This window comes from Dermacentor albipictus, chromosome 7, assembly GCF_038994185.2.
Source record: "Dermacentor albipictus isolate Rhodes 1998 colony chromosome 7, USDA_Dalb.pri_finalv2, whole genome shotgun sequence".
Lineage (NCBI taxonomy): Eukaryota > Metazoa > Arthropoda > Arachnida > Ixodida > Ixodidae > Dermacentor > Dermacentor albipictus.
In genome coordinates, this window is record NC_091827.1 from 67,924,644 (window position 1) to 67,950,255 (window position 25,612).

Genomic DNA, 25,612 nt, shown 5'->3' on the forward strand with positions numbered 1-25,612 from the left:
GTGGCTGTTGACATTTCTCGCATGTTGGTGTGTCTTCTTTCGTAAGTAAGTAATTGTGTGTGAGGTGTGTGTGCCCAATGCGTAGTCGGCATAAAACTACTTCGATGAACCGCTCCTGATGATAGCATGACTTCCACTCGCCAACTATGGGTTTCGTGAGATGTAGCTTGTTGTCGGCACAAAGGTCCCATTCGCGTTGCCATTTTACCGTTAAGGCTTTTCTAATTGCACGGATGCTATCTTTGTATGGGAGTGTTGTGTTTGTGATGTCTTCGTGCGCTGCCATCAATGCATATCTATCAGCTTCTTCGTTACCTGGTATCCCAACATGGCTTGGGACCCAGCAGAAATGAATTGACCTCCCGTATTCGTTAAGCACCACCATGTTTAAAATATCTCCAATCAAGGGTTCACACTCAGATTTAAGATTTAGAGCCTTTAGTGTGCTTAAAGAATCTGTGTATATGACTGCATTTTTGTGTTTCTCAGTGATAATCTTTTTTACAACAAGCCATATAGCGAAAACTTCGGCCGTGAAGACAGAGGCGTGTTGTGGCAATCGAATACTTGTTCCCCAATTTTCCGTTACGGCGCCCACTCCCACGTGATCTTTTGTTTTAGAGCCATCAGTGTAATATTGCATGTTATTTTGATATTTGTCCTGAAGTGCACGGAATTCTTGTGTAATGTGTTCGTGTGGGGTGTCTTTCTTCTTTAAATGAGTCAATGTCCAGTCGCACAACTGTGTGAAATCGTACCACGGGGCCAGCCGTTGTGGTTTCTTGGCAACCTGGAGGACTTCGTGGGGAATGTCATAATCCCGAACATATTCCTCATATCGCAGGACAAGCGGTTTAATCGTGTTTGGTTTATTTGTATAGTGTAGGCGTGAGTTGCATTGTGTGAGTATATTGTAGCATATGTGTTGTGGTGATGACTGAATTCTTAGTACGTAGGAAAAAGTGAGTAATGCTCTACGCTGATGTAATGAGGGTTCATTACACTCAACATATAAACTTTGCACAGGTGACGTTCTGTAGGCGCCACTTGCCAGTCGCAGTCCAAGGTTATGTACTGGATCAAGTCGCTTGATGTATGACTGTCTGGCTGAACCGTAAACCACGGAGCCGTAGTCTAAAAGGCTACGCACAAGAGACCGGTAGACACGTAAAAGGCACGTTCGGTCGGAACCCCAGTGCTTATGAGACAGAATTTTAAGGATGTTTAGAGCTTTATTTGCTTTAATCTTCAGTGCTTTTATGTGAGTTAGGAAGTTAAGTTTGGTGTCAAAGGTTACTCCTAAAAACTTATGATCTTGTTTCACCGGCAGTATGGTGTCGTTCAATTTTAGGACTGGATCGCTGTGTAGCCCTCGTTTCTGAGAGAACAAAACAGTAACTGTTTTCTGTGTGGAGAAACGGAAACCATTTTTGTTAGCCCACTGTGTGAGTTTATTAATTGTTATCTGGAGCTGCCTCTCACAGGTTAGCAAATTTGAGGCACGGCAAGCCACTTGGAGATCGTCTACGTATAAGGAGTGCATAAGAGACGACGGTATGATCCTATTAACTGTGTTCATTTTTACTATAAAAAGTGTCGTGCTGAGAACACAGCCTTGTGGAACGCCATTTTCCTGCGTAAATGTATTAGAATGAACTGTACCCAGACGTACCTGAAATGTTCTATTAGACATGAAATCAGTTAGGCAATTTAGCATTTTACCACGGATGCCGAGGTCAGCCAGGTCTCTTAAAATTCCGTATCTCCATGTGGTATCATAGGCTTTTTCTAAATCGAAGAAAACTGCAAGACAGTGTTGTTTGTGTAAAAACGCATATCGAATTTCATGTTCTAGACGGACAAGATGGTCAGTAGTTGAACAGCCCTTTTGATATCCACACTGGTGGGGGTCTATGAGGTTTCTTGATTCTAAGATAAATGAGAGTCTAATATTGATAATGCTTTCATATGATTTTGCCAGACAACTTGTGAGGGAAATGGGTCTGTAGTTGCTTGCGGATGTTGGGGATTTACCGGCTTTTAGAAATGGAACTACTATTGCTTTTTTCCATTCTTCGGGCATTATACCAGATTCCCATATTATGTTGAAAAACTTAAGGAGAGCTTCTACAGATGCCTGAGATAGATGAGCCAACATGGTGTAGTGGATACGGTCGTGTCCTGGCGCTGTGTTTTTCCCTGCAGAAAGGACTCTGTTTATTTCTTGTTGTGTGAGGGGGGAATTGTACGGTTCTTTTAACGCGCCGGTAGTGGGTAGCTTTTGTTTTTCAGCAGACTGTTTGTACTGTAAGAATTTCTTCGTATAATTTCCTGAACTGGATACATCACGGAAATGTTCGCCAAGTATATCTGCCTGTTCTTGTATTGTTGTTTGTGTGTCTGGACTTGTGAGTAACGGTATTGTGTAAGATGAGTAATCTCCCCGAAATTTCCCTACCTGTTCCCACATGCGTTTAGACGTAACTGTACTGTTTATAGAGGATACGTATTTCTTCCACGATGATTTTTCTGCCTGCCTTCTGATAAATCGTGCCTTGGCTTTGGCCTGTTTAAAGCATAAAAGGTTGGTATAGGTGGGGTGTCTTCGTAACATACCCCAGGCCCTATTTTGAAGCTTTTTGGTTTCTGTGCACTCGGGGGTCCACCAGGGAAAACTTTTTTTGCGCACAAGACTGGATGTTTGAGGTATTGCCTTTTCTGCTGCTGAAATTAAAACTTCAGTGAATTTCTCATTAATTTCATTTACATTGAGTTCATTTAAACAGACATCTTCAAGTTTTGCATGTTTCTTAAAAAGCGGCCAGTCGGCAAGCTGTATTTTCCAGCGACGTGGCTTAGAGTTTATTGTAGGTAATATGGATGAGAGCTTGATAAATGCCGGCAAATGATCACTTCCATAAGAAGTGTCTGGGACTTCCCATTTAAAATCGCTAAAAACAGACGGTGAGCAGAAGGCTAAATCTAGACAGCTGAATTTCCGTGAGCTTGGTGAGAAATATGTTGGTGAACCCGAGTTTAAAAGACATATGCTGTTAGACAAGATAAAATCTTCGATTACTTGCCCTCTTTGGTCTGTTCTATCGCTGCCCCAGAGGCTACAATGGGCATTAAAATCTCCTACTAGAATAAAAGGCTCCGGCAACTGGTGTATTAGATTTTCCAGTTGTCTAGTAGTAAAATGAGTATGGGGTGGGATGTAAAGTGAACAGATGGTGATGGTTTTATGCGATAGAACGGTGACGGCAACAGCCTCGAAAGAAGTATTCAGTTGAACATTTCGCGTAGGGGTGCCGCCCTGAACGACTATGGCGACTCCTCCTGACAAACGGCTAGAGTGTTCGCGGTCCCTTCGGACAACGGTGAAACCTTTGAGAATGTTAGTATTTTTGGGACCAAGATTCGTTTCTTGGAGACACACTGCAACTGGCGAAAAAGTGTTGATAATGTCTTTGATGTCACCTATATTGTGTATAAGACCTCTGCAATTCCAGTGTACAATGAAAGCCATGTTTCTAAAATGAAAAATGTAGTGGTGTTTGCGAACTTAAAAACTAAAGGTGACATTCGATAAGGGACAGTACACGTTTAATGGGCGGCAACCGTTCAGGTTGCCTGTCCCTTTTTCTGTAGCGTTATAAGGACCTTGTCCTTCTTAGGGCGCTCAGAAGAGCGCTGTTCTTTTGGCGTCAATGACGCCGGGTTTTTCATGTCGACCTCCATTGCCTTCTCTGAGGCGCTGGATGATCGAGAGCCAGGCGCCGACACACGCGTCTCGGGCCTTGGCGTTCTGTTTAGCCTGGGGACCTGCGGGACGACTGTCTGCAGGGCCGCCTTGGATGATGGTGGAGTAGCACTAGCTGCTGCCACCGAGGGGGCGGATGGAGTGGCTACAGGACCACTGACTGTGACCTCTGTAGACTCCTGAGACCGATGTGGCGCTGCCCCCTGTCGCGCCACATTGGCATAACTTATTTGAGGTAAGAGCGAAAGCCTCTTCCTTGCTTCAAAAAATGAAATCTTCTCTTTTACTGTAAGAGCAATCACTTCCTTCTCCTTCTTCCAACAGGGACATGATCGTGAATACGCTGGATGATCCCCTTTGCAGTTCACACAGCGTGGGGGAGCATTACAATTTTCAGATGAGTGGTCGTTGGCACTGCATTTTGCGCACGTTTCTTTGCCTCTGCATGATTGGGATGCGTGGCCGAACCTCTGGCACTTAAAACATCGCCTCGGGTTCGGTATGTATGGCCTGACGTTTATCTTTAGGTATCCTGCGTCGAGAGAAGTGGGGAGAATACTAGTACCAAATGTGAGGATCACATGTTTGGTCGGGAGTTGTTCATTATTTCTTCGGATTGTAATTCTTTGTACTTTAATGACATTCTGTTCTTGGAATCCTTCGAGAAGTTCCTCGTCACTCAGGCTGAGAAAATCTTCCTCTGAGATAACGCCCCTGCAGGTGTTTAGGGAGCGATGGGGAGAAATCGTGACTTTGATTTCACCAATACTGGTGAGTTCGGACAGCTTTGGCACTTGTTCTTTGTTTCTGAGTTCTATAAGTAGGTCTCCACTGGTCATTTTCGAGGCTTTATAGTCTTTGCCAATTTTTTCTATGAGGCATTTCGCCACCAAGAAAGGAGATAGCTTACGCATACTTTGTGGTCCTTCACTATGCAAGACGTGGTAACGTTGGAAGTTGTCTATGTCAGTTCGGAGGGTGAATTGAAAAGGTGCATCGGTGCGGCCTCTTTTCAGAGGCCGATCTGGAAGTCGCGGAAAAGCTTCTGCCATAATATGGTTTGAAATTCGGCGGCGGTGGTAGCCACCCACCACCGAGCCCAACAAGGGGACGCTACAGGTTGTGAGCAACCTGCACACGCCAGCTATGCACCGCCACTATAACCTAATGCATATAACCAAGACTGGATATACTACACACGGTTAACCCTTGCCGCCAGGAAATTCGGAAGTAAGAAGAAGTGAAAAGAAGACAGGAAAGATGAAAAGGCTAGAGAGAAAGTCAAAGATTGAAGAGGAGGACAGGAAAAGGCGACTGCCGATTTCCCCCGGGTGGGTCAGTCCGGGGGTGCCGTCTACGTGAAGCAGAGGCCAAAGAGGTGTGTTGCCTCCGCCGGGGGGCCTTAAAGGTCCGAACACCCGGCATCGGCTCAACCCCCAGGATCCCCCTTTCCCCGGACACGGCTAAGCCGCGCACGGCTACACGCGGGAAGGTCTAACCCTCGTGTGCTCGGGTCCGTGGTGTCGCAACACACCAAACGCCTGCTGACGCAGACGCCCCTGCGGGGAAACTGCTGAGCGAGGCGACGTAACGCCCGTGTTCCTCGACGGGAGGGTTCGGGTCTGGGAGTGTCGCACCCTTCGTTTAAGGAAGAGTCCGACTGTGAACGCTGGGTAAGTCTCCAACATACAGGTGTGCAGGGATTATAAAAATTCCGTGGCACTGTACTGACATAAGGGTGCATATATCACTAGTGCTCTGACCCGTCTCGTGTTCAGTGAAAAATCGACTGGTGACATGCGCCCGTCCATTCAAGGTGTACAATGTGCTCTATTTCATAAGTGAGGGTCTAAGGATCAACACCGCTCCCACGCCGAGGAGGAGGAATAGGAAATAGAGAGAGAAGACAGGGAGATTAACAAGAAATGCGACTGGTTGGCTACCCTAGTCTGAGAGGCGGGAACGAGGGAATAAAAAGATAAGATAGAGATAGGGACGGGAGAGGGGGAAAGCCGGGGTGAGACGTGATTTTCAAGGTGAAGAAATCAATGACGGCAAAACGGACCATGAAGTTCCATACCTCAAGCCATGTCCACAAATTATACTCTTGCAAAAAAAGAAAACACGCTGATGCCCGGGGCTCGCGCGGAGAGGAACACCTCTCTCTGTCGAAGGCCTGGAACCCTGCAACATGCTTACAGCGGAAATACACCTTCGTCATGATGCAAGCGAAAAGCGTCTCCATGTTACTCGCCTAGAGAAGGGTTCCGCTCACTGATGCGGAACCCGATGTGCTTAACCTTTTCGTAGCTTTGCGTTTACTCTCTTTCTACGAACCGCTCGAGTCCGTATCTGTTATATATATCTGTTTATTATGTCTTGTTTATATGTGTGCATTGCGTCTACCTTCCACTTCACTTACTGGGTGCTTTAAGGACAATTCCGTTGTTCGCGGCAGAATGGTATCCGCTAGCATAGGCAAGTCTCGTCTCTCGCACGGCGTCTGCTGAGGCTGGGGGTGATGGCCTCGAATTACCGCAGGGCGCGACCTGGCCGTAGATTCGTTGGTATAGCCGACAACTTCGTGCGCTGTCAAGGCGATTGTCTGGCTGGTTCCGTGTTCTGAAGGAGATGTTGTGCCACTTGATTGAGTCTGCCTCTGTTGCGCTGGCCTCGCTAGGGCGCTTCTCAGAAAACATGACTGGTGGAAACTCTTCGTATCCTGATCTGTCTGAAGATTCCCTCTGTAGTGGTTCTGAATTGACATAGGTCCACCTATTGAAACAATATTTCTCCAGACAGGTGGACGCCAACGCGGGATCCCCGCTGTTCAGGATCAAGCTGTTACTGAACCGTCGAGCGAGAGTCGCTTCGAGCGCATGGAAACCGCAGTGCCGTACGGGCAGCCCAGGCCACGAACGCAACAAGCACGGAGCGTGTGCCGGTCTCGTTAGCTCCAATTGGATCGCCACCAGCAGTAAGCATTCCCGGATTCCCTATGAATGGCCTCACCATGGGGTAATTCATAGGGAATGGCCCCATGGGAACTGGCCGCTTGGGAATTGGCCGCTTATGAAGCAGCCATTCAAAGAATGGCCGCTTTGGAACTAGGGAGAAGACGGTGGTTGAATTAAACGCGGACTAGAGAGCCCTCGGTATTGGAACTTTTTTTGGCAGAATGTCATATACTCCACACCATGGCTGTTCCACGCCGTTGAAGCAGACACCGCTACCATTGTTGGAGAAAGATGAAGTCTTACAGGGCCCATGCGACACTGCACTCAAGTATATATGTACTTCGACATAAGGCAAGTAATCTAGGAGAAACACAACCTCAGTAGATGTTTTAGAGGTGTAGTGCCCCGTCATCGTCAACAACTAATTTATCCAGATCAAACACTCAGAAAGCTAAAAAGATGCCCGATAGACGTGTTAATTAAGACACTGTATACATGGACCCGAAAGCTAGCTCCCCCTGACTTGGCTCGTTCACATTTATTCGTGTTTTGCACAAATGTTGCACAAACGATGACATCTGATTGGTGGCGATTTCAATGCCAAGCATCCACAGTGGGTCTATGATTAACACAAGCCCCGTGTAACCGCACTCACAGAAGCTATGCAGACAACTGACTTAGTGGAGCTCGCAAATGACATCCACTACCCCACCCCCGTGGCGCTGCGTAGTGGACAACGTAACGCGACCCCAGATCTGACGTTGTCCTCACCAGCCTGGGTGAAGGACTGGCGATGCGATCCTGGCCTCTGGGGTGGCGACCACTGTATTTCGTGGATTACTTTAAACATGGTACGAAAACGTGTGGCCGGGGGTACTGCGCGAACGATCAGATGGGATGCCTACAGACGGGAATTTGCGGAGAAAAGCAAGACTCCATCCCTACGAGAATGGGCATCGCGTATCTTCCGTATGGCCACTCCTGAGCCGGAGGTAAGACCTGATGCTCCGGCACCACAAAAACACGTGCTAAAACTTTGGGAAGCGCGCAAACAAGCACATTTGACTTACGCATAAAATGGCCGAAGACATCGCGACAATGTGTGACTTAGATGTCGCACTAACATCACCGGAACATACGTCAAGTGCATGTATCCGGAATGTTGGAGACAGCATTGCTCTTCACTCAACGAAATAACTGGCCTCCAGAAGAGGTAGTACACGTTCGAGGCTACAACAATTCAGCGTACAACAAATAGTGCTATTTCATACGTCTTTCTTGAAAGTGGCCTGTGACTCAGCCAGCTCCAAGATAATGTCGCGAAGATGTGTTCTTTTCCCAGCCGTTGAGGCACCTGAATGCCGAGAATTACCGGGAAACGCCGGCAGTGACCGACGATGGCCTCCAGGCCCCATTCTCACTTTCGAGTTTGAACAGGCACTTTCTTCCACCAACGAGTGTAGCTTCCGGCCATGACGCCCTGATGTGGGCGCCTCCACGGAATCTTGAAGAATACGGAAAGCAGCAGCTTCTGGGTGAGATTCGCGCAGTGTGCGTCAATGGTGAAATTCAAGCACGATGGAAGCATTCCATAGTTACACCAATACAGAAATCAAACAGCCATATATACTATCGAACATGCTGCCCGTATCGCTTAGTTACCGCTTGCGAGCTGGCAGCCCATGGCCCTGACACGCATATAGCTCTTTCTAGAAACAGAGGGTAAATTCCATCAAGCACATATTGGGTTTCGACTAAACCTTGGCGCTCAAGAAAGCATCCTGCTTGTGAAGCAAGGCGTACTGTGTCGAAAGGAGCTCGGTCGAGTAAACCCCCACCGAGCATCATTGTGGTTGTTAACCTCCCAAAAGATTTCGAAATGTGACGCACGACGACATGATCGAGGCAGCACAGAGACCGCCCACTCACCTTTGACCACTCCTTGCTTCAAGACCACCATTTTTCCGTGCAGGTAAACGGAGACGTCGGGAAGGTGTACCTAATCATGAGGAGGGGGCGAGAGCCACAAGCCGCCACGCTGTCGCCCCCTGCTCTTTAACTCTGATAGGTCTGGCTGAGCGATTAGAGGCCATTTCTGACCAGGGTTTCACAATTTACGTGCATGACGTAACGTTATGGGCTTCGTCACGACCGAGTAACGATCAGCAAGAGATCCAGCAGGCGGCACTTGCCGTAATTGTCCACATCCTACACGCAATCTGGTATGGGGTCATCTCCAGAGAAGACCATGTACTTGGGGATCCGAGACTTAGTACAGGGCGAAGCAGCTCACCACACGAGGCGCACCATAGAAGCGAGAGGAAAAACCAGATCGCATACTCGGGATACCTATTCACACCACAGACCCACTGTATGCGTGGCTCGTTCACCTTCGTCGGACCTGGCACAAGACTATTCACCGCATAAAACTGATCTGCTTCCGCAGGAGCGCAACAAGCACCAATGTATACCGAAATCTTGTTAATGCTTTGATGAAATCCCGAGCGATATATATGAAGCACGCTGTCAGGATCTGCTTGATCGGACACCCTGGGCAGTGCTGGGTACTTCACAGAACACCTCCACGCGTCATCACGAGGCTTCCGAAACACACACGTGTCGAGAAGCTACATCGATATGCTCCGTTGCCTATTTTCCGCGCAACCATCGATGCATCGGAGGCAGGCCAAGAGGAACGCCAGATGACCAACCCTTGCAAGAATTTATGGTTTTCGTAGGAAGTTTTCCATTCAATGCTACAAAAAATTTGTTGCACCCTCTCTTTCAGCTGTTTCGGCACCATCTTGGCTGAAATATTTTTTTCATCTCCAAGGCTTCTCTCAAAATTCGGTGAATGTGTGACTTTCTCAAACCAAAGGCATCTGATATAATTCTAACAGCCATTTGGCGGTCAATCTGCACGAGAGAATACATCCACGCTATCGACATGTTTTCATCTTCGCACGGGGGTAGTTGGCGACTGTTCGTCGCTGTCCATGTCGACATGAAACTAAACGAAGCAGCAGTTTCTCTCGAAAGGCAAAGCATCGATTGTGATAGCAAATAAGTGGAGAGATATACGCAGAAAGAATATTAGGTTTATCGGCCGTATAATCTTGTAGATATAGAATGGGTAACTAAATGAAAATGCATTGTTTCACACGTGCACATGGGAATATGAACACTTCTCACTCGACAACCGGGGAAACTCGCTGTCAAACGCAGGCGTGGGGAAGCGCGGCCGCAGCAGCGATCGAATTCGCCTTCGTTCCACGTCTAACACCAACGCGAACTAAGTCGTGAAAACATATTGAGCGGCGGACTGTCCCCGTCGGAGATGGCTTGCAAGGCACAGCGGCCCAGTTGGTTGAACGCGGCTGCCCGTGCAGCCCGAAGTAGAACGCTCTCTCTTTCCGTCCCCTCCCCTCGGAGATTAGCGCGCGACGGAAGACGGTGCGTTTCCTCCCCGCTCTCCTTGCTTGCGTGCGCGAGATTGAGAAGTGATATACGGCTCACCCTCGCACATTTTCACTCACACATACAGCACACGGCGCCCCGCGGCGATTTTATTACCTTTGCATTTGATACGGAACCTCATGGTGACGCCCACGGCAGAAATGCCCCGGAGGGTTCGTATAATTGCTATGGAAATAAAAGTGGGTGCGAGAAGTGTGCGCATAAAATTCTGCCTTGTAATGTACAGCAGTCAGGCCAGTACTAGAAGTTCACCTGGTTTTTCAAGCGCAGGGGCAACACCATAGGCACATTTCTCATGTCACCGCTTAGTCACTGAGTGAATTTCTGGTGCGGACCTCGTACCAATGCTAAAATAGTTTACGAAGGCGTAAATTCGGAAAGTAATGTCCTGCTGGAAGCCTTTTTGCACTGCAGCGCTACACCAAAGGTACACTTCCCACATCATTGCTGAGTTACTGAGTGAATCTTTGGGGCAGACCTAATAGCATTACTGAAACGCTGAAATAGTTTACGAAGGCGTAAATTCGGAAAGTAATCTCAACCTGGAAGCCTATTTGCTCTGCAGAAGCTGCGTTATATGTACACTTCCCATGTCTTTGCTGTTACAGTGAATTATTCAGGCAGACGACGTTCCAATGCTTTTACGAAGGCATATATTTCGAAAGTAATACCCAGCCTCTCTGAACTGCTATTGGAGCCGTGAGACCTCCGTTTTGCATGCATGTTACCTTAAGCAGACGCCGTTCTCGAACTGCTGTTCGCGGTAGCATTTCTCATTGTAATATTAAGAATACCCAGCAGCCTTAACAGTGGAGAGACCTCAGAAAACAATTTGGTGCAGCAAAAGAACCTTTTATTAACGCACCCCGAACGAGACTTCTATTTAAACAGCATGAATTTCTTGTTCATATTACCACCTTTCGTACATATGACGGGGAGAATTCCATTATAACTGCTTGCCCGCTCATTGGCTTGTTTCTTTACTAACTTGTTTTCTTGCCTTGTTTTCGCTTGGTGGCACCAGCCACTGCCACCAGCCGTACTTCTTTTCAAGCAGGGTTTGGGTACGGGCTAGTTGGTATTCCATTGTAAACATCACTTGCAGTGCGTCTTCGTCGTTCTTTCGCTCCTGTGTCTATATGAAGGCACTGTAAGTGATAGATGTTCAAAAGCGAAGCTTTCGTGACCATGGATCCAGCCTGGCTTTTTCATTGATGAACAAAGAAGCCAACCGATCTGTGCGTAGCATGCACGTCGCGCTCTCCGCTGGGTTCCCTGCAGCATCAGCAGCCTTCGACCATCCGCGGCTGAGGGCAATGAGGACGTAAACGCTTCTTGCCGATAGAATGCATTTCAACGTCGCTACGTACGCTCGCGCATGCTGCTTCTGAAACCACGATGGGTTCACAGCGTCCGTCATTCAAGGTGTGTTCGCCCGCGCTTTTGTGCGCGCATTTGAGTGCATGTGTGTACACGTGGTCACTGAGACAAAGCTTCGCTTTATATGTTTTCCAACTTGTTGGATCTGCTGCTACTCGTTTTGCCGTTTCATTTCACCACTTTTGCTGATGACTCCCATCATTAGCTTATGAGTCAGGCCTCACTCGTGGGAGTGCGCGCACATAAGAATGCACATAAACTTTCATGCGCTCAAATAAATATGCGAGTTTGGTCGTGAAACCATTTTCTACAATATTTATATTTCCGCAATTCGGAACCGTTAAGAGAACCTATATGAACCATATCAAACCGGTCCGAACCATTATATTGTTGCTCCGGAGCTGATCCTCAGCCAAATCTGAAAATATGCGGAAGCCTTAATGCGAAGCTCAGCTGAACCCGAAAACTTTCCAAGCGGATAAAGTGCTGCTACCGGTTACTACCGTGAATAACGACTGTTCAGCTAAAAGCGAGACAGGTATGTGTTTGCTTGGGTCTTTTTTGGAACTTCCTTTGTGCATAACAATTGAATTTTCTTTCCTCATATGCAGCGGCAACACAGCGATGTTTAAAGACAGATTATATATACCAGTTAGTGTTAGGCTAATATACTTATTTATTTATTTAATTTATTATTTATTACATACTGCAGACCAATATGATCCGAGCAGGACGGTCAATACAATTTACAATACATCGGCATTACGTAAAAAAAACATACGCTCACGCAAAAGAAAGAACAAGAAGAAAGAAACATGATAGCATCTCTGGCAAGGACACAAAAACAACATGATCATTTAGTCACACAGTGCGTCATAAGGTTCTGTTAATCTACTCCAGTCGGCACAAAAGGCGGAAAAAAAGCAAAACCTATTAATGTTTGCCCTTGCAAAGTAAGCGGTCAGAAAGTGTGTCAGGTAATGTCGCGTAGGCCTTGTAGAGAATGGCAAAAGAAACTGTCTGATCAATAGCCATTTTACCGTTAACAGATAAGCTTAAGAAATTAAGACTTTCAACTTTCGCCTGAACAGACCGGATTTGCGTTGAGCAGAGCAACCAAGGTTTTCAATGTCATCGTTCCAATTCAATATGTGCCTGATTGTGTTCCCTAGAAAATTAAGCTTGCTAACATGTTGGAGTGGGCTATTATTTACTCTGTAAGGAAAAAGCAACGGGGTTTTCTTGTTAGGTACAGTCATGTAAGCTGTTTACAGAATATAATTTTCATGTCCCAAGTAACCCACCAGTCGTAAATTCTTTGCAAGCATTCGTTCAACAACATTTCATCCTGGACATTCTTAACGCGACAGTAAGTAAGGCAATCATCCCCAAAATGCCGCAGTTCAATGTAAGGATGCAAGTCAATAGCAATGTCATTTACATCTAATCGAAAGAAAATTGGTCCTAAAACCGAACCTCTTGGCACACCAGATAAAGCATGAAATGAGGATGATCTATCGCCTGCTAGTTGGACATACTGCTTTCTATTTGTAAGGTATGCATGGATTCATTTCACAATTTGTGTATTAACTCCAAGTTTATACAATTTCTGAATAAGTTTTGTATGACACATCCGGTCAAAAGCCTTCGAAAAAGCAATTGCTATAACATCAATTTGTTCCTTGTTGTTAATTGCGACGCCGAAAGCATGAGACACCTCAAAAAGCTGCGTCACTGTTGACAGACGTTGGCGAAAGCCATGCTGCTTGCTGCAGAATATGTTGTTATTTTCTATATATTCAACCAGTCGTTTCCATACTATGTGTTCTAACATTTTACATGCGGAGCATGTAATGGAAGTTGGCCGATAGTTCTCCGCCAATAACTTATTTCCCGCTGCAAAAATAGATACGATGCGTGCAAGGAGCCAATCTTCCGGCACACCTCCGATACGAAATGACCCATTGCAAAAATTCTAGACAAAAAATGTGACATCCATTCACAGTAATTATGCCTTAACAACTCATTGGGTATTTCATCGGGGCCACAATATGTTTTGATATCCAGTTTTACCAACAATGCTAGCATGCCTATTTCCAGTATTTCTAGTATTTTTAAAGCGAGTTTTGCAAGTAACCCACCATCGTTGTTTAAAAACATGCCGCCTTCGCATCTTTTAATTCTTTTCTAACTTGCGTACTGAGACTGGCTATTTCAGCACATCGCCATGGCATCCTTCAACGCGCACATTAAAGTCGCCCCTTCAAATGAATAATGTTTCTACTTACCCACGGACTGGGTTTTCTTATGCGCTTGATTTTCTTGGGCACATCATGTTCTAAACAGGCGAGAACAACTTATAGAAAGTATCCCCAAACCGTATTTGTGTCTTTATCAACCGGCATATTATTAAGAGCACGTTCCAAGTATTTAGTCCGACTAAAGCTATACACACATACAGAGGGATTTTTTTTTCTATTGGCATGTTACCAATTCTTAAAATTGCTACTACTATTTTATGATCTGATATGCCATCCGCAATTATAATCAATTGTTCCGTTAGTCAAAAATAACAAATCCAGCATAGATTGATTTTGCCCCTGTGTCCTTGTGGGCTCATGAACTACCAGAACAAAGTTATGCTCAAGCATAATCTCGAACATTATATCAACGCTAGGCTTTTCAATTGGCCCCGTAATTCTCACATCTCAATCGACACCTGGTAAATTAAAATCCCCTGTTAGAACAATTCTAAAAATGGCACGCCTTATGTTATTTAAATGCTGGTCAAGCGCATACAAAAATTCAACCTGTTTCCTGGGGCTCCGTAGATAACACCAGCTATCAAAATGATAGTGCCAAGAAATAGTTTGCACCGCACACTTTCATGACCGTTTATGGAAGACACAGTTATATATCTGAGTGGTTTCTTCACTAGAAGCGCCACGCCACCGCCTTGTGTTACTTTATCATTGCGGATAGCATTGGAAGTGCTTGGAAAATACCTCATCGTCCTTCACGTCACTGTGGAACCACGTTTCTGTTATGGCGATAAGCTCTGCGTCATGAAGCAATGACAAATATTCAAGCTGTTGTACCTCATTCACTATGCTCCGTGCATTAATGTTCAGTAATATTATATCGGGCTGCCTTGCGCGTCAGTCAACTTCTTCGGTGGCAGGTGGTCGTTCATTGCACAGTCTCACGCGCACATCCTGCTCGAAGTCCCATGTGCAACCAATGCTGTTGGTTAAAAGGTTATCGTGAACAAGACTGATCTCTGCGCCATCACGTTTATCAGTCTGAGCCGATTTCCAAAGTAAACTTCTTTTTGTGACTGTTTCCGGAGAATAGTCGTCCGAAACACTAATATTTGTTCCTTTGAGTTTTTTGCAGTTCTTAAAGATTACCACATTCTCATTGTTATCGTACAATTTCAGGATAATAGGTCTATCGCGTAATGGTTTATTTTGACCAAGCCTATGTATTCTTTGCACTGATGAAATCGTGACGCTAAGTTTGTCAGAAAAAAATACTTTTTTACAATTTGCTGCTCGCTGTCTTCACGCGTTTCGTTTTCAGTCTCGGGAACGTCGAATACAATAATATTCCGTCGTGCCCTGTCTTCGAAATCAGTCATTCGCTGCTGTTGATGCTGAACTGTTCGCTTAACGTCTTCAACTGTTCATTCTAGAATTTCCACCCGAGCACATTGACTCGTAATTTTAACTAGGCTCTCTTCCAAATTGGCGAACCTGTTGTCCATTTGGATTTGCATATCCAAAATGTGTTTCAGCATTTCTTCCAGAGTTAGACCAGGATTTGTTTCTACGTCCCCGGAAAGCAAGACCATTAGCTTAAACTACCACATGCTCAAAACTTCAAAACACTTCACAGGGAGCAGGAGCACCAATGGACATAAGCAATCTAACCATAGTATTTATAAATGAGAAGATTAACCCACCTGTAAGACAAGTCGTGCGTGGTTATGCACCATTGCCGCTGCCGTGCTCCCGCTCCTACTGAAGGTAGCCGAGTGCAGTGTTGGCTTTATATGCCGGCTGTCCGTTGCTGATGGCACGGCTGCTTGACGATCCAATTGGCTCATCCAGGTGACGTCCACCGCTGCTGAACTGGGCTCCGCACTGCTGACGATAAGCGACAGAATCTGTACGACAAGCCATGCGTGGTCATGCGCCATTGCCGCTGCCGTGCAGCCCTCCCCCCCCCCCCCTAGCGATAGTTCCGGCATAACGGCGAAGAAAAATATTGACTAAACGACCAGGACCACAAGTCAATTTTGTTTTCAGATTTAACAGCACTGCGACTTCACCGTGTTATGCAATAAAATCAACCTGTGATGCTAAAAATGCCGCATGACGCAAGTTCACGCGTGTGTTTGCTTTCGAAAACACTCCAGTAAAATAGGTATTAAAATATTCAGTGATAACTTGTTGATATGCAACAAAGTTAACATCAACCGAAACGTGCCTCTCAGCGTTGCTCAAGTAATTCAAAATTTTTCTCGGTTCGCTTTTCATAAAGTTGGGTAAAGTTGTTGTGAAAGATAAGTCCTTAGACTCGTGCATTGCATGTGCGGGAGCGTTATTGACGTCTTTATTGACAGTAGCATTGGGAGTAGACCTTCTAGCGTATTTTCGTTCCCACTTTAAATGAATAAATTGTCGTGTTAGCCAGGGTGTACGCTTGTGGACTTTCTTCCGCTTGTTTGGCACGAACCTACTCAAACAATAATTGCACATATCAGCAAACATCTGCCATAGAAAATATACGTTACACCCGTGTGCTTAGGTTTAGGTGCACTTAGAGAACCTCAGTTGGTCGAAATTTCCGGAGTCCTCCACTATCGCGTACCCCATAATTAAGAAAAATACATACGTTATCATGCTTTTCAGCAAAGTCACTCAGGCCATGTTCCATGTGCGCAATCACAGAAGCACCATCAACTCTTCCGTAATCTCTTAAATAGCGTATGCAGCCAGTTTTATCTATACCATATTTCTGCTTTTGTTCTGTTATTTTAACTGGCTCATATGTAACATCCTAGGGCTAGACCTCGGAAAGGCATTCGATAATTTATCACATGACTACATACTGGACACGATCTCCAGCCTCGACCTCGGCACGAGACTCTACGCTTATACAAAATCGTTCCTGAGCGACAGAACGGCCACGCGTCGTTTAGGGGAAATCAAGTCCCAGAAATACAAACTCGGCGCCAAGGGCAGCCCACAAGGTTCTGTCATCTCTCCGACGCTTTTTAACCTTGCGCTAGCCGGCCTAGGCAAGAAACTGGATCAAATCGAGAATGTAAAATACACCATATACACAGATGACGTAACGCTCTGCGTCCACTGAGGTAGCCTGGGATCAAAAGAGAGCGCTCTGCAGCAAGCGATCGACGCGATCGAGGAATAGCTCACTCCCACCGGCCTGCGATATTCACCTGCTAAGTCGGAGCTTCTCGTCTACAAACCATCGAGAAACGGCCCCAAGCCAAAGAACGAAATCAGAGACACACACGCCATTACTCTCAGAACAAAAGACGGAGGAACCATTCCATATGTCAGCAAAATCAGAGTCCTTGGGATGCTCATTGAGAGCAACGGCTCTGACGCCGCGACAGTGGAGAAGATCGTGACAAAGTCGAATAATGCCTTGAATCTCATACGACGCGTAGCAGACAACACGGCCTTAACGAAGAAAATCTCCTCAAGCTAACAGACGCATTTGCGCTATGCCACTTCACCTACGAGGCGGCCATGCACAGATGGAAGGTAGTGGAGAAGGACAAACTCAATGTACAACTTAGGAAGCTAGTCAAATTAGCACTGGCAATCCCCAAGAACACCACGACAGAGCTCCTGCTGCAACTGGGGGTGTACAATACACTTGAAGAAATCGCCGAATCTAAAGAACGGGCTCAGTGGACAAGACTCTCTGGAACCAAACCGGGTAGAGCAATCCTAGCCAAACTAGGTCATGACACCACAGTAATCGAGAATCTATATCAAAGCGTTCCGACGGACACACGCAATTCCTACACGATTCGCCCACTCCCGCTGAACATGATTCCCGCGCACCATCAACCCAGAAGGCTGGCACGCGGATCGTTCATCCTGTGCGAAATACGTGAGAAGAAGATCCTAGCCTGTTTCGTAGACGCAGCACAGTACCCGACCAGGAAGGCCGTCGTTGCCATCACGATGAATAAGCAAGGTCAAGTCACAAACGCTTCCACTGTCAAGACCCACAAGTCCGAGATAGCAGAACAGGTCGCCATCACACTCGCGCTCACAGACCCGACCACCACCCACATCTACAGGGATTCACGCTCGGCCGTCAAAGCCTTTCAGAAAGGAGCAGTTGCAAGCCACACATACAAATAATCAACAGATCCGCACCGCTGCAGCATCACACCATCTGCTGGTTTCCGGCCCACCTCGGAGAGATCGAGGAAGCCCCTCGCAATCTCAATCACAGTAGCGTGCGAGACCAAGCCCTCCGCGACACCGCCTATTGTGGTCGTGACCATCCCAGCGAGAATTGGTACCCTCCCTCCACATATAACGAGATCACAAAGCACTTTTATCTAGACCGTAGAATATACAGCACACCTCACAATGAGCTCACCAGGCCTCAAGCCCTCACGTTCAGAATGCTTCAAACACGTACCCCACGCAAAACAGACTACATCACTACATGCCTGACCTACACAAAACACAATATTGCGAAAATTGCCATAGCGCACTAGACGTACAACCCTTGCTCTGGCCGTGTGGTCGGACCCACGCAAACAAGGATCAAGACTCCGCCAGGCTACAAGAAGCATTACGCAGCACGGGCCTGGCGGAGCAGCTCTGGGTCATCCAGCGAGCCCACGATGCGGCCAGGGAGTTACAACTCTCGGTCCCAACGTGGGAGTAGCCTGCTCTATTGGACCTTGCGCCCCGTAGCTCGCAGCATCTGACATTAAAGTTATTCCATTCATCCACCCATATGTAACATAGGCAATGTGTTTCATTTTAAGACCGAGTGGGTCTTCACTATTGCTTACTTTCATTTGTTTAAAGATTAACAGCATTTCGGCATTATTACATAAAGGAAAAAATACGCTACTAAGGCGGTCACTTATACCTTCAAGTGCGCCCCACTCATGCGCGCTAGTCACCAGCGCTACAAAGTCGTCATTAAATTTGTCCGCTAATTCAACGCCACTAAAAGTACTGCCTTCGAGATATAGACTGTCAGGGGAACCAGAGTAAGAGCACCCCAATAGTGAGCTTAACATTACTCCAGAGCACCTTTTGGTCGGTGATAGCACTAAACAATATTGTGTGACGACTGTCCTTAGCTCTTCGCAATGTAGAATTTGGTCTAATGCGAAGAGACTTGAACTTTGTGAAATCATCTGAACATCGACTTGGTAGAATGTTTTGTACATATTATTTTTCTTAGTAATCATCCTGGTGAGTTGTTTGATAATCCAAGGTTTGCAACCATGCTTGAGTTTTTGTATAGTTTTGCATGGGAATCCATCTCTGCATAACGAAACAAATTCCTGCAGCAAGGAGTTAAAAGATTCATCTGTTGACACATAACCGTAAACGGAGCGCCAGCTATGCCTCCTTATTGCATATTTAAAATTGTTCAATGCTGTTGTTCTTATTAGTTGTGTTACATGTTTAGTTTGTTTAGCAGGAGGGTTGACAGTACTGTGGCATATAAGGTAGACTAGAAAGTGACCACTTAATAACGCATTGATAACATCTCCAGATATCACACTGGTTGATATTCAAGTAATAACTAAATATACTAGTGTTGTCGCCATCGTGTTACACGCATTGGCAACGACAGTACATCCAAAAGAGAATATGATTCAAGAAAAACAACCAGCCTTCTTGTTCTGCTCGGATTTTCTGTCCTATAGACATTAAGATCAACTCCGATGAACACAACATAGTTACATTCGTTGGCATATTGAAGCGACTTTTCCATGAAATCAAAAAACTACTCAATGCAGCCCACGGGCGGACGGTAAACAACATAAAGTATTTTGCCGTAATCTACGGATAATTCATATTCAGGTGCAATTACAGTAAAATTATCAACTCTTTCACAACGCACCTCGCTTTTAACCAGTAGACAAACACCACCACCTCGTCTGACGCTGCGGTTCAACGTAAATGGCACTTAGTTGTATAGGCAAAAGAATCATTTCCATATAACCACATTTCAGTTAGCATAATATTTGAAAATGTAAAGTTGAACTTCCCCACAAGTGCTTGAAATAATTCTTGCTTATGACAGGCAGACTGACCGTTTAGGGGAAGCAGAGAGAGAAGTGAACTTTTATTTTCAGCAAGTTTATCGAGCTCTTGAGGACGTTGATAAGTGGCAGCCGGGGTATGATATATGGTTACGACTTAGCTACGACTTACGACTTAGCCGAGCATGTCCAAGTTGTTTTTTGAATCGGACAATGATTCCAGGGATCACCCCGCACTTGCCATGAAGTCTGTGCACTGCATCCACGTCTTATGGGCCCAGGACGAGAAGTTTTGCCACTCGTGCGACTTCGTTGACCTTACTCAACCATTGTTCGTTGTCCGTTGCCAAAACACCGTAAATTACTAGATAATGCCGCCTCCTTCTCCATTCCAGGTCATCTACGGTTAGTGTTATTTGACTTCTTTTTTGTCCTTGCGTACATCGACAGCATCAACACGTTTCCGCATTTCCTATAGCTCTGCCTCCTATTGAGACATTGTGCGTAATACTTCATCTTGCTTTTCTGACATTAAGGCAATAGTCTTCTGAATGACATCAACACTAGTCGGCAGGTTCTGAAGCTTTTCCAGTTTGGTTAGTATTCCTGTCAACATTAAATGAATATCGACGCCTTTGTCGCTACTGCCACCTCTCAGATTTAACAAATAGCATGCCAAACACAGCCAAGGCTAAAATAAGATGCTTCAGGTTTACAGCGAGCAGCATTCTCTGTCACCCCAGGGCATTTGCCCAAACGGTATAATTTTTCACACAGCGAACACTTTGCGCGGCTTTGTGCAGCTTGTTGCTTAGAGCATGTACGACATGACCTGCCATCGTTAGCCATTTTCGAGTGCGCGCAGACAGAGCAGTGCTAAAGATGTGATGGTTATGCTCACAATCGGCAGGTATCGGTTCGTAAATAAAGTTGACACCAAGAACCAACCGGATGCTGCAAGAATGGTTACGGCAGAAGGTTACGTGGAGGCACGAGAGCAGCATATTCCGGCTGACTCTCCCATATTCCTCACGGAAGAAAAAAAAAGAAGCACTTTTCTACATAAGGTGACACTTTTAACAGCTGCGGCGGGGCTTTGAAAGTATATGAAAATAATCAACGTACGAACGTGTGAAAAGTACAGATGCGTCAACATTCATCTCCCACAATGCAAGCCACCACTGCCAAAGTGTCAGTAATGGAAGAAAGAGAGGGGCGTAGTCCGTGATGTTCAGGTGATATCGCAGTCCGCTATCCGCTGTCACCCAGGGCAGCAGATACCATAGCGCAGAGTTAACAACTTGACTGCTTGCGGCCGGCAAAGGTGCTTGAATGCCAAGCAAGCATGCGGCGATGTGACTCGCTGGAATCCGAGGAAGCCCGGGACAAGTTTTCGTCACAACCCAAAAATGTGGCCCCCGGAGCACAAGCGTGCATTTGGTGAACAGAAAAATACGCTGAAGCCATCAACTATGATTGCCAATCTAAGTGAACAGACCGAATGAACGGGCGAACGAACGACCAACAGCCGCCTCTCTTTCTCCCTATGGTGCTACCTCGCTACCCGCCGTCCCATGAGCACGAGCGCTTTCCCTCTCCTTCTCACCAGGAACGAACGAGTGAGCTTTCGAGCAGTACTGATGGCGCGGGGTGGCAACCGCATACCATGGAAGCGGGTTGTGACCTTCTTTGGTATGCAGACACACTACCGGCTCTCGTGGGCGCCAGCTGCTAAGGCGCTCATCGCTCAAGTCCAGAAGGTGCAAGAGGCGGTTGACCGTCTGATGCAACGCGGCAGAGGATGCGCACGAGAATGGGGTATTCGTCTGTACGCCTCAGCGGCGACGTCAAGGCTTCTTTATGCGCTCCCACTCGTGGCCCTCCCACGGGCTCGCGTAGACCATCTGGAGCTCCAGCACCGGAAAGCCATCCGGATGATTCCTGGCTTGACAGGGACCTCGCACATCGCTGCCACCCTAGCCGAGGCAAAGCTTTGGCCGCTATCCCTGCTGTTCCCCCAGCGTGGCCTCCATCACATTGACAGGCTACATCGCACATCCGGTAGCGCGGGTCTGCTTTCAAGGTCGCGGAACCGACCTCACTTGCCTATCGGCAGCTTGTGTCGGTTGTACGAGGATGTTTTCGGCCGCCCTCCCACGCTAGCCATGCAGCCACCTCCTCGGTATCATCAGCCATTAGAGCTCTCTACTACGCCTGGAGGGCCTTATGAAAAGGCGATCCCCATCCTGCGCCTTGTACCAGGCGTCGGCGTTCCTGTTGAAGAACCTGGTGGACGGAAATCTCCACATGTACATGGAGGGCTCCGTCGACGCACGCTCCGGATCCGCCACTGCCTCCTGCGTGATCCCTGCCCTTAGGTGCTCGCAAGTGGGCCGGCTGCCTTTCGCGGCAAGCTCCGCCGCTGTTAAGTTGGCTGGCCTCCATCTGGCTGAAGGCATGCTGGCGGATGATCCCCCGGATTCTACGGTTGCGATCCACTACGACTTCCGGGCGGCGCTCCTTGCGCTTCATCGACCGGGCACCAACCGCCTTGACGTTGTCCTGCTGGCGGAAAAGCTTCTCGTCCTTGTTTCGGCTGGCTTGAAGATGTCGCTAAAGTGGCTTCCCTCTCACGTCGGCGTGAGGCAGTACACCGTGCCACTGTACCAGTCAGCCCCACTGTAACGGCCTTCAACTATACAAGGTACACGGTGCAACGGCGCCTAATGGCAATCTACAGCGGTAACCCTCCCCGCTCACTTCTTGATCGCGGGCTCGCAAGGCAGGAGCGGTCTCTCTCGCAGTGCCATCGGATCGGCTCCTCCTGGGCTTTCTCCCGAAGGTACAGCAAATAACTGGCATCACCCGCGGCCATCTAAGCATGCAGCGAGGGCGAAATAATCGACCATCTACTTTGTTCCTGCTCCGCCTTCTCCAAAGAGAGGGCTTCTCTCAACCTCTTATTCCGACGCCATGGACTCCAAGGACCCTCGGCATCCCATTTGCTGTATCTCTGCTGGCACCTTCTTACGTCATACACCTTCTTACGTTCCCGGTGGACACGGCGCTATAGTGTAAATTTTAAATGCGCCGTTTTGCTGCCGCTGAAAGTGGTACTAACGGTACGGGGTGCTGGTATCGCCTCTGTCTTCTCTCTTTTCTTTCAGCAAGGTGCTGAAAGGGACGGGGACTGCGGAAAATAATGCAACTTCCTCTTCACAGTCGCATTCTCCCTATCGAGCGACAGCGCGCTCAAGCCCTGACTTCTGTACCCGCCACTCTGTTATGCTAGAGTTCACACATGACGGCCACGGCTAACCCTCTTCACTACTCAGTTTCCCGAGAGCACATGCCCTTTCCCTCGGCGTGTTTTATCGCGATCCCTTCCCCAAGTCTCACCACCATCGTATCACATACCTAGCCATATAGCTAGTCGAATACCCAAAGCAGGCTATTCGATGTAGAAAAGGCACAGGGGGTTTAAACTAGGCAATTGGGGAGGCTGTTCCAACTTCCAGCATAGTGATGGAACTGTCGGCCAAAAACTCACGCACTATCAATTCAGAATGCGCAGAGACATTGTTACCGTGTACGGGATCCAGCACTCAGCTTTCAACAAGTTTGGTCACACCACGCATCACACAGCGTAGGACCTCAAGACCTTAACGTAGAAAAGAGCCTTGGGAATTTGGCCTTAAAAGTACAGATTCGTAATGCAGAAGTCTATGGCGGCAAAAAAAACATACATTCGACATGCTTTCACTCTTCCCCTATTCACCCATGCATGTTTTTTCTTTTGCCTTTGGTGAATCTCCCATTTTCCACTCATTGCTGTGCTACTTCAGCTCGATCACTACATTTCTGTGTTTTCCCTGAAGAGGAAAATTTGGAAGAATTTATTGCTTCCTTAGAAAGTTTTCCCATCAATCCAACTATATTTCCGTCGCTTCCTCTCCTTCAGTAATTGCAGCACCATTTTGGCAATAATATTTTTTGTTCCAAAAGGTCTCTCGAAATTCGGTGAATCAACAACTCGCACGAACCAAATGCATCTGTATAATTCTAACAGCAATTAGGCGGTCATTGAACACAAGAGAAGACATGCGCGCCATTGACATGTTTTTATCTCCACACGAGGCTTTTTGGCGACTGTTCATCGATGTTCATGTCTAGCTGCAAATAAAAAGGAGCAGTTTTGCCGAAAGGCGATGCATTGATTGCGATGCCAAATAAGGGGACAGCTATACGAAGTAGTGAACGTAGTTTTATCGACCGTATAAACTTGTCAATACAATACGCCTAACTAAATTAATACACATGGTAACACGCGCGTACACGCAAATATGATCACATCTCACTCGATGACCCCGTAAACTAGCTGTCAAACGCTGGAATGAGGCAGCGCGGAAGCAGCAGCAAGCGAATTAGTCCTCGTGCTGCGTCTCCCATCAACGCGAAATAAGCCGCGAAAACACAGTACGGGACGGACACTGTCCCCGTCGCAGATGGCTTTCAAGATCAGTGGCCTGGGTGGTCGGGCATGACCGCACGGCCCACCCGGAATAAGACACACCCTCCCTCCCTTACCTCCCTCGAAAACGTCGCTTGCGATAGAAGACGGCGCGCTTTCCCGCTCTCCACACATCTGTGCGCGAGATTGAGACGCAGGGTGTCACTCGCATGTACAGCACACGGCGCGAGGCGACGATATTAATTACCTTAGACTTTATACGCAACCTCACGCTGAGCCGTACGGCAGAAATACGCCTGGAGTCTCCATATAGTTGCTATGGCAATAAAAGTGGTTGCACAAAGTGCGCATATAAAATTCTGCCTGGTAATGTACAGCAGCCCGTCGGCTACGAGACGTTAACGTACCGGATTTTTCGAGAGGAGAGCTGCACCATGGCTACACTTACTCCCATTTCATTTCTGATCCACGGCGTAGTTTTTCGAGCCCCACCTCGTACCTACGCTTACGTACTGATATACTTTACGATGGCGTACCTTCGGAAAATAACATAAAAAATCGACGACCTCGGATGGTGATTGCGATTGGAGCCAAAGCACCTCGTCTTTACGTGCACGTTATCTTAGGCAAACCCCAATCTGGGAGTGGTATTCTCAGTGACATTTTCCAATGTAATTTTAAGAGTGCGTCGCGGGCTTGCCAGTAGAGAAAATTTATGAAATAATTTCGCGCAGGAAATATTTCTTTTATTTACGAACTTTGAAAGCCCTTTCCTTTTTCTGAAAGTTTGGATTTCTTATTTTAATTATTACTTTTCGTACTTATGACAGGGATAGTCCTAATTGCCTGCTCGCTCATTTGTGCTTTTGTTTCTAACCTTGCTTTTATTTTGCCTTTCCTTCTGTAGCTGCCGCTGGCTGCTGCCATCAAGCGTACTTTTTTAAAAGCGAACCTTTTCTTTACGAAGCTCGGAAGGTTTCGTGACCGTGGCTGCGGCCTGGCTTTATCCTTGAAGAATAGGCCAACCAATCGCAACGGAGCAAGCACGCCACGCACTCCGCTGGCTTCCTTGCAGTACTGGCAGGCTCTGCGCATCCGCGGCTGCATTGCAGTGAAGTGAACGCTTCTTGCGGATAAAATGTATTCGAATTTTGCCACATACGTGAGCGTATCTGCTGCCTCTTAGAGCCTGATGCATTCAAGGTGTCCGTCGTTCAAGGTGTGTTCCCCCGTGCTTGTGTGCGCGCGTTTGTGAGGTTTTGTGTTTGTGTGCG

At 47.0% G+C, this 25,612-nt stretch overlaps 1 protein-coding gene across 7 annotated transcripts in view; it reads right to left on the bottom strand.

Annotated features, from left to right (window-relative positions):
* LOC139048006 (uncharacterized) overlaps positions 1 to 25,612 on the bottom strand; it is a 331,798-nt gene that overhangs the window by 230,311 nt on the left and 75,875 nt on the right. For 4 of the 7 annotated variants that reach the window (XR_011507430.1, XR_011507432.1, XR_011507429.1 and 1 more), the window contains 2 exons: positions 15,542 to 15,722; positions 13,866 to 13,915 (listed from right to left, as the gene is read on the bottom strand). Coding sequence is in view for 2 of the 7 variants with exons in the window: in XM_070522329.1 (XP_070378430.1) it covers positions 15,542 to 15,722; positions 20,993 to 21,027 (216 nt within the window). In the remaining 5 variants the exon portion in view is untranslated. Of the gene's footprint in view, positions 1 to 13,865; positions 13,916 to 15,541; positions 15,723 to 20,992; positions 21,096 to 25,612 lie in introns of those variants that run through there. The other 3 variants (XM_070522329.1, XM_070522328.1, XR_011507433.1) reach the window with 2 other exon arrangements.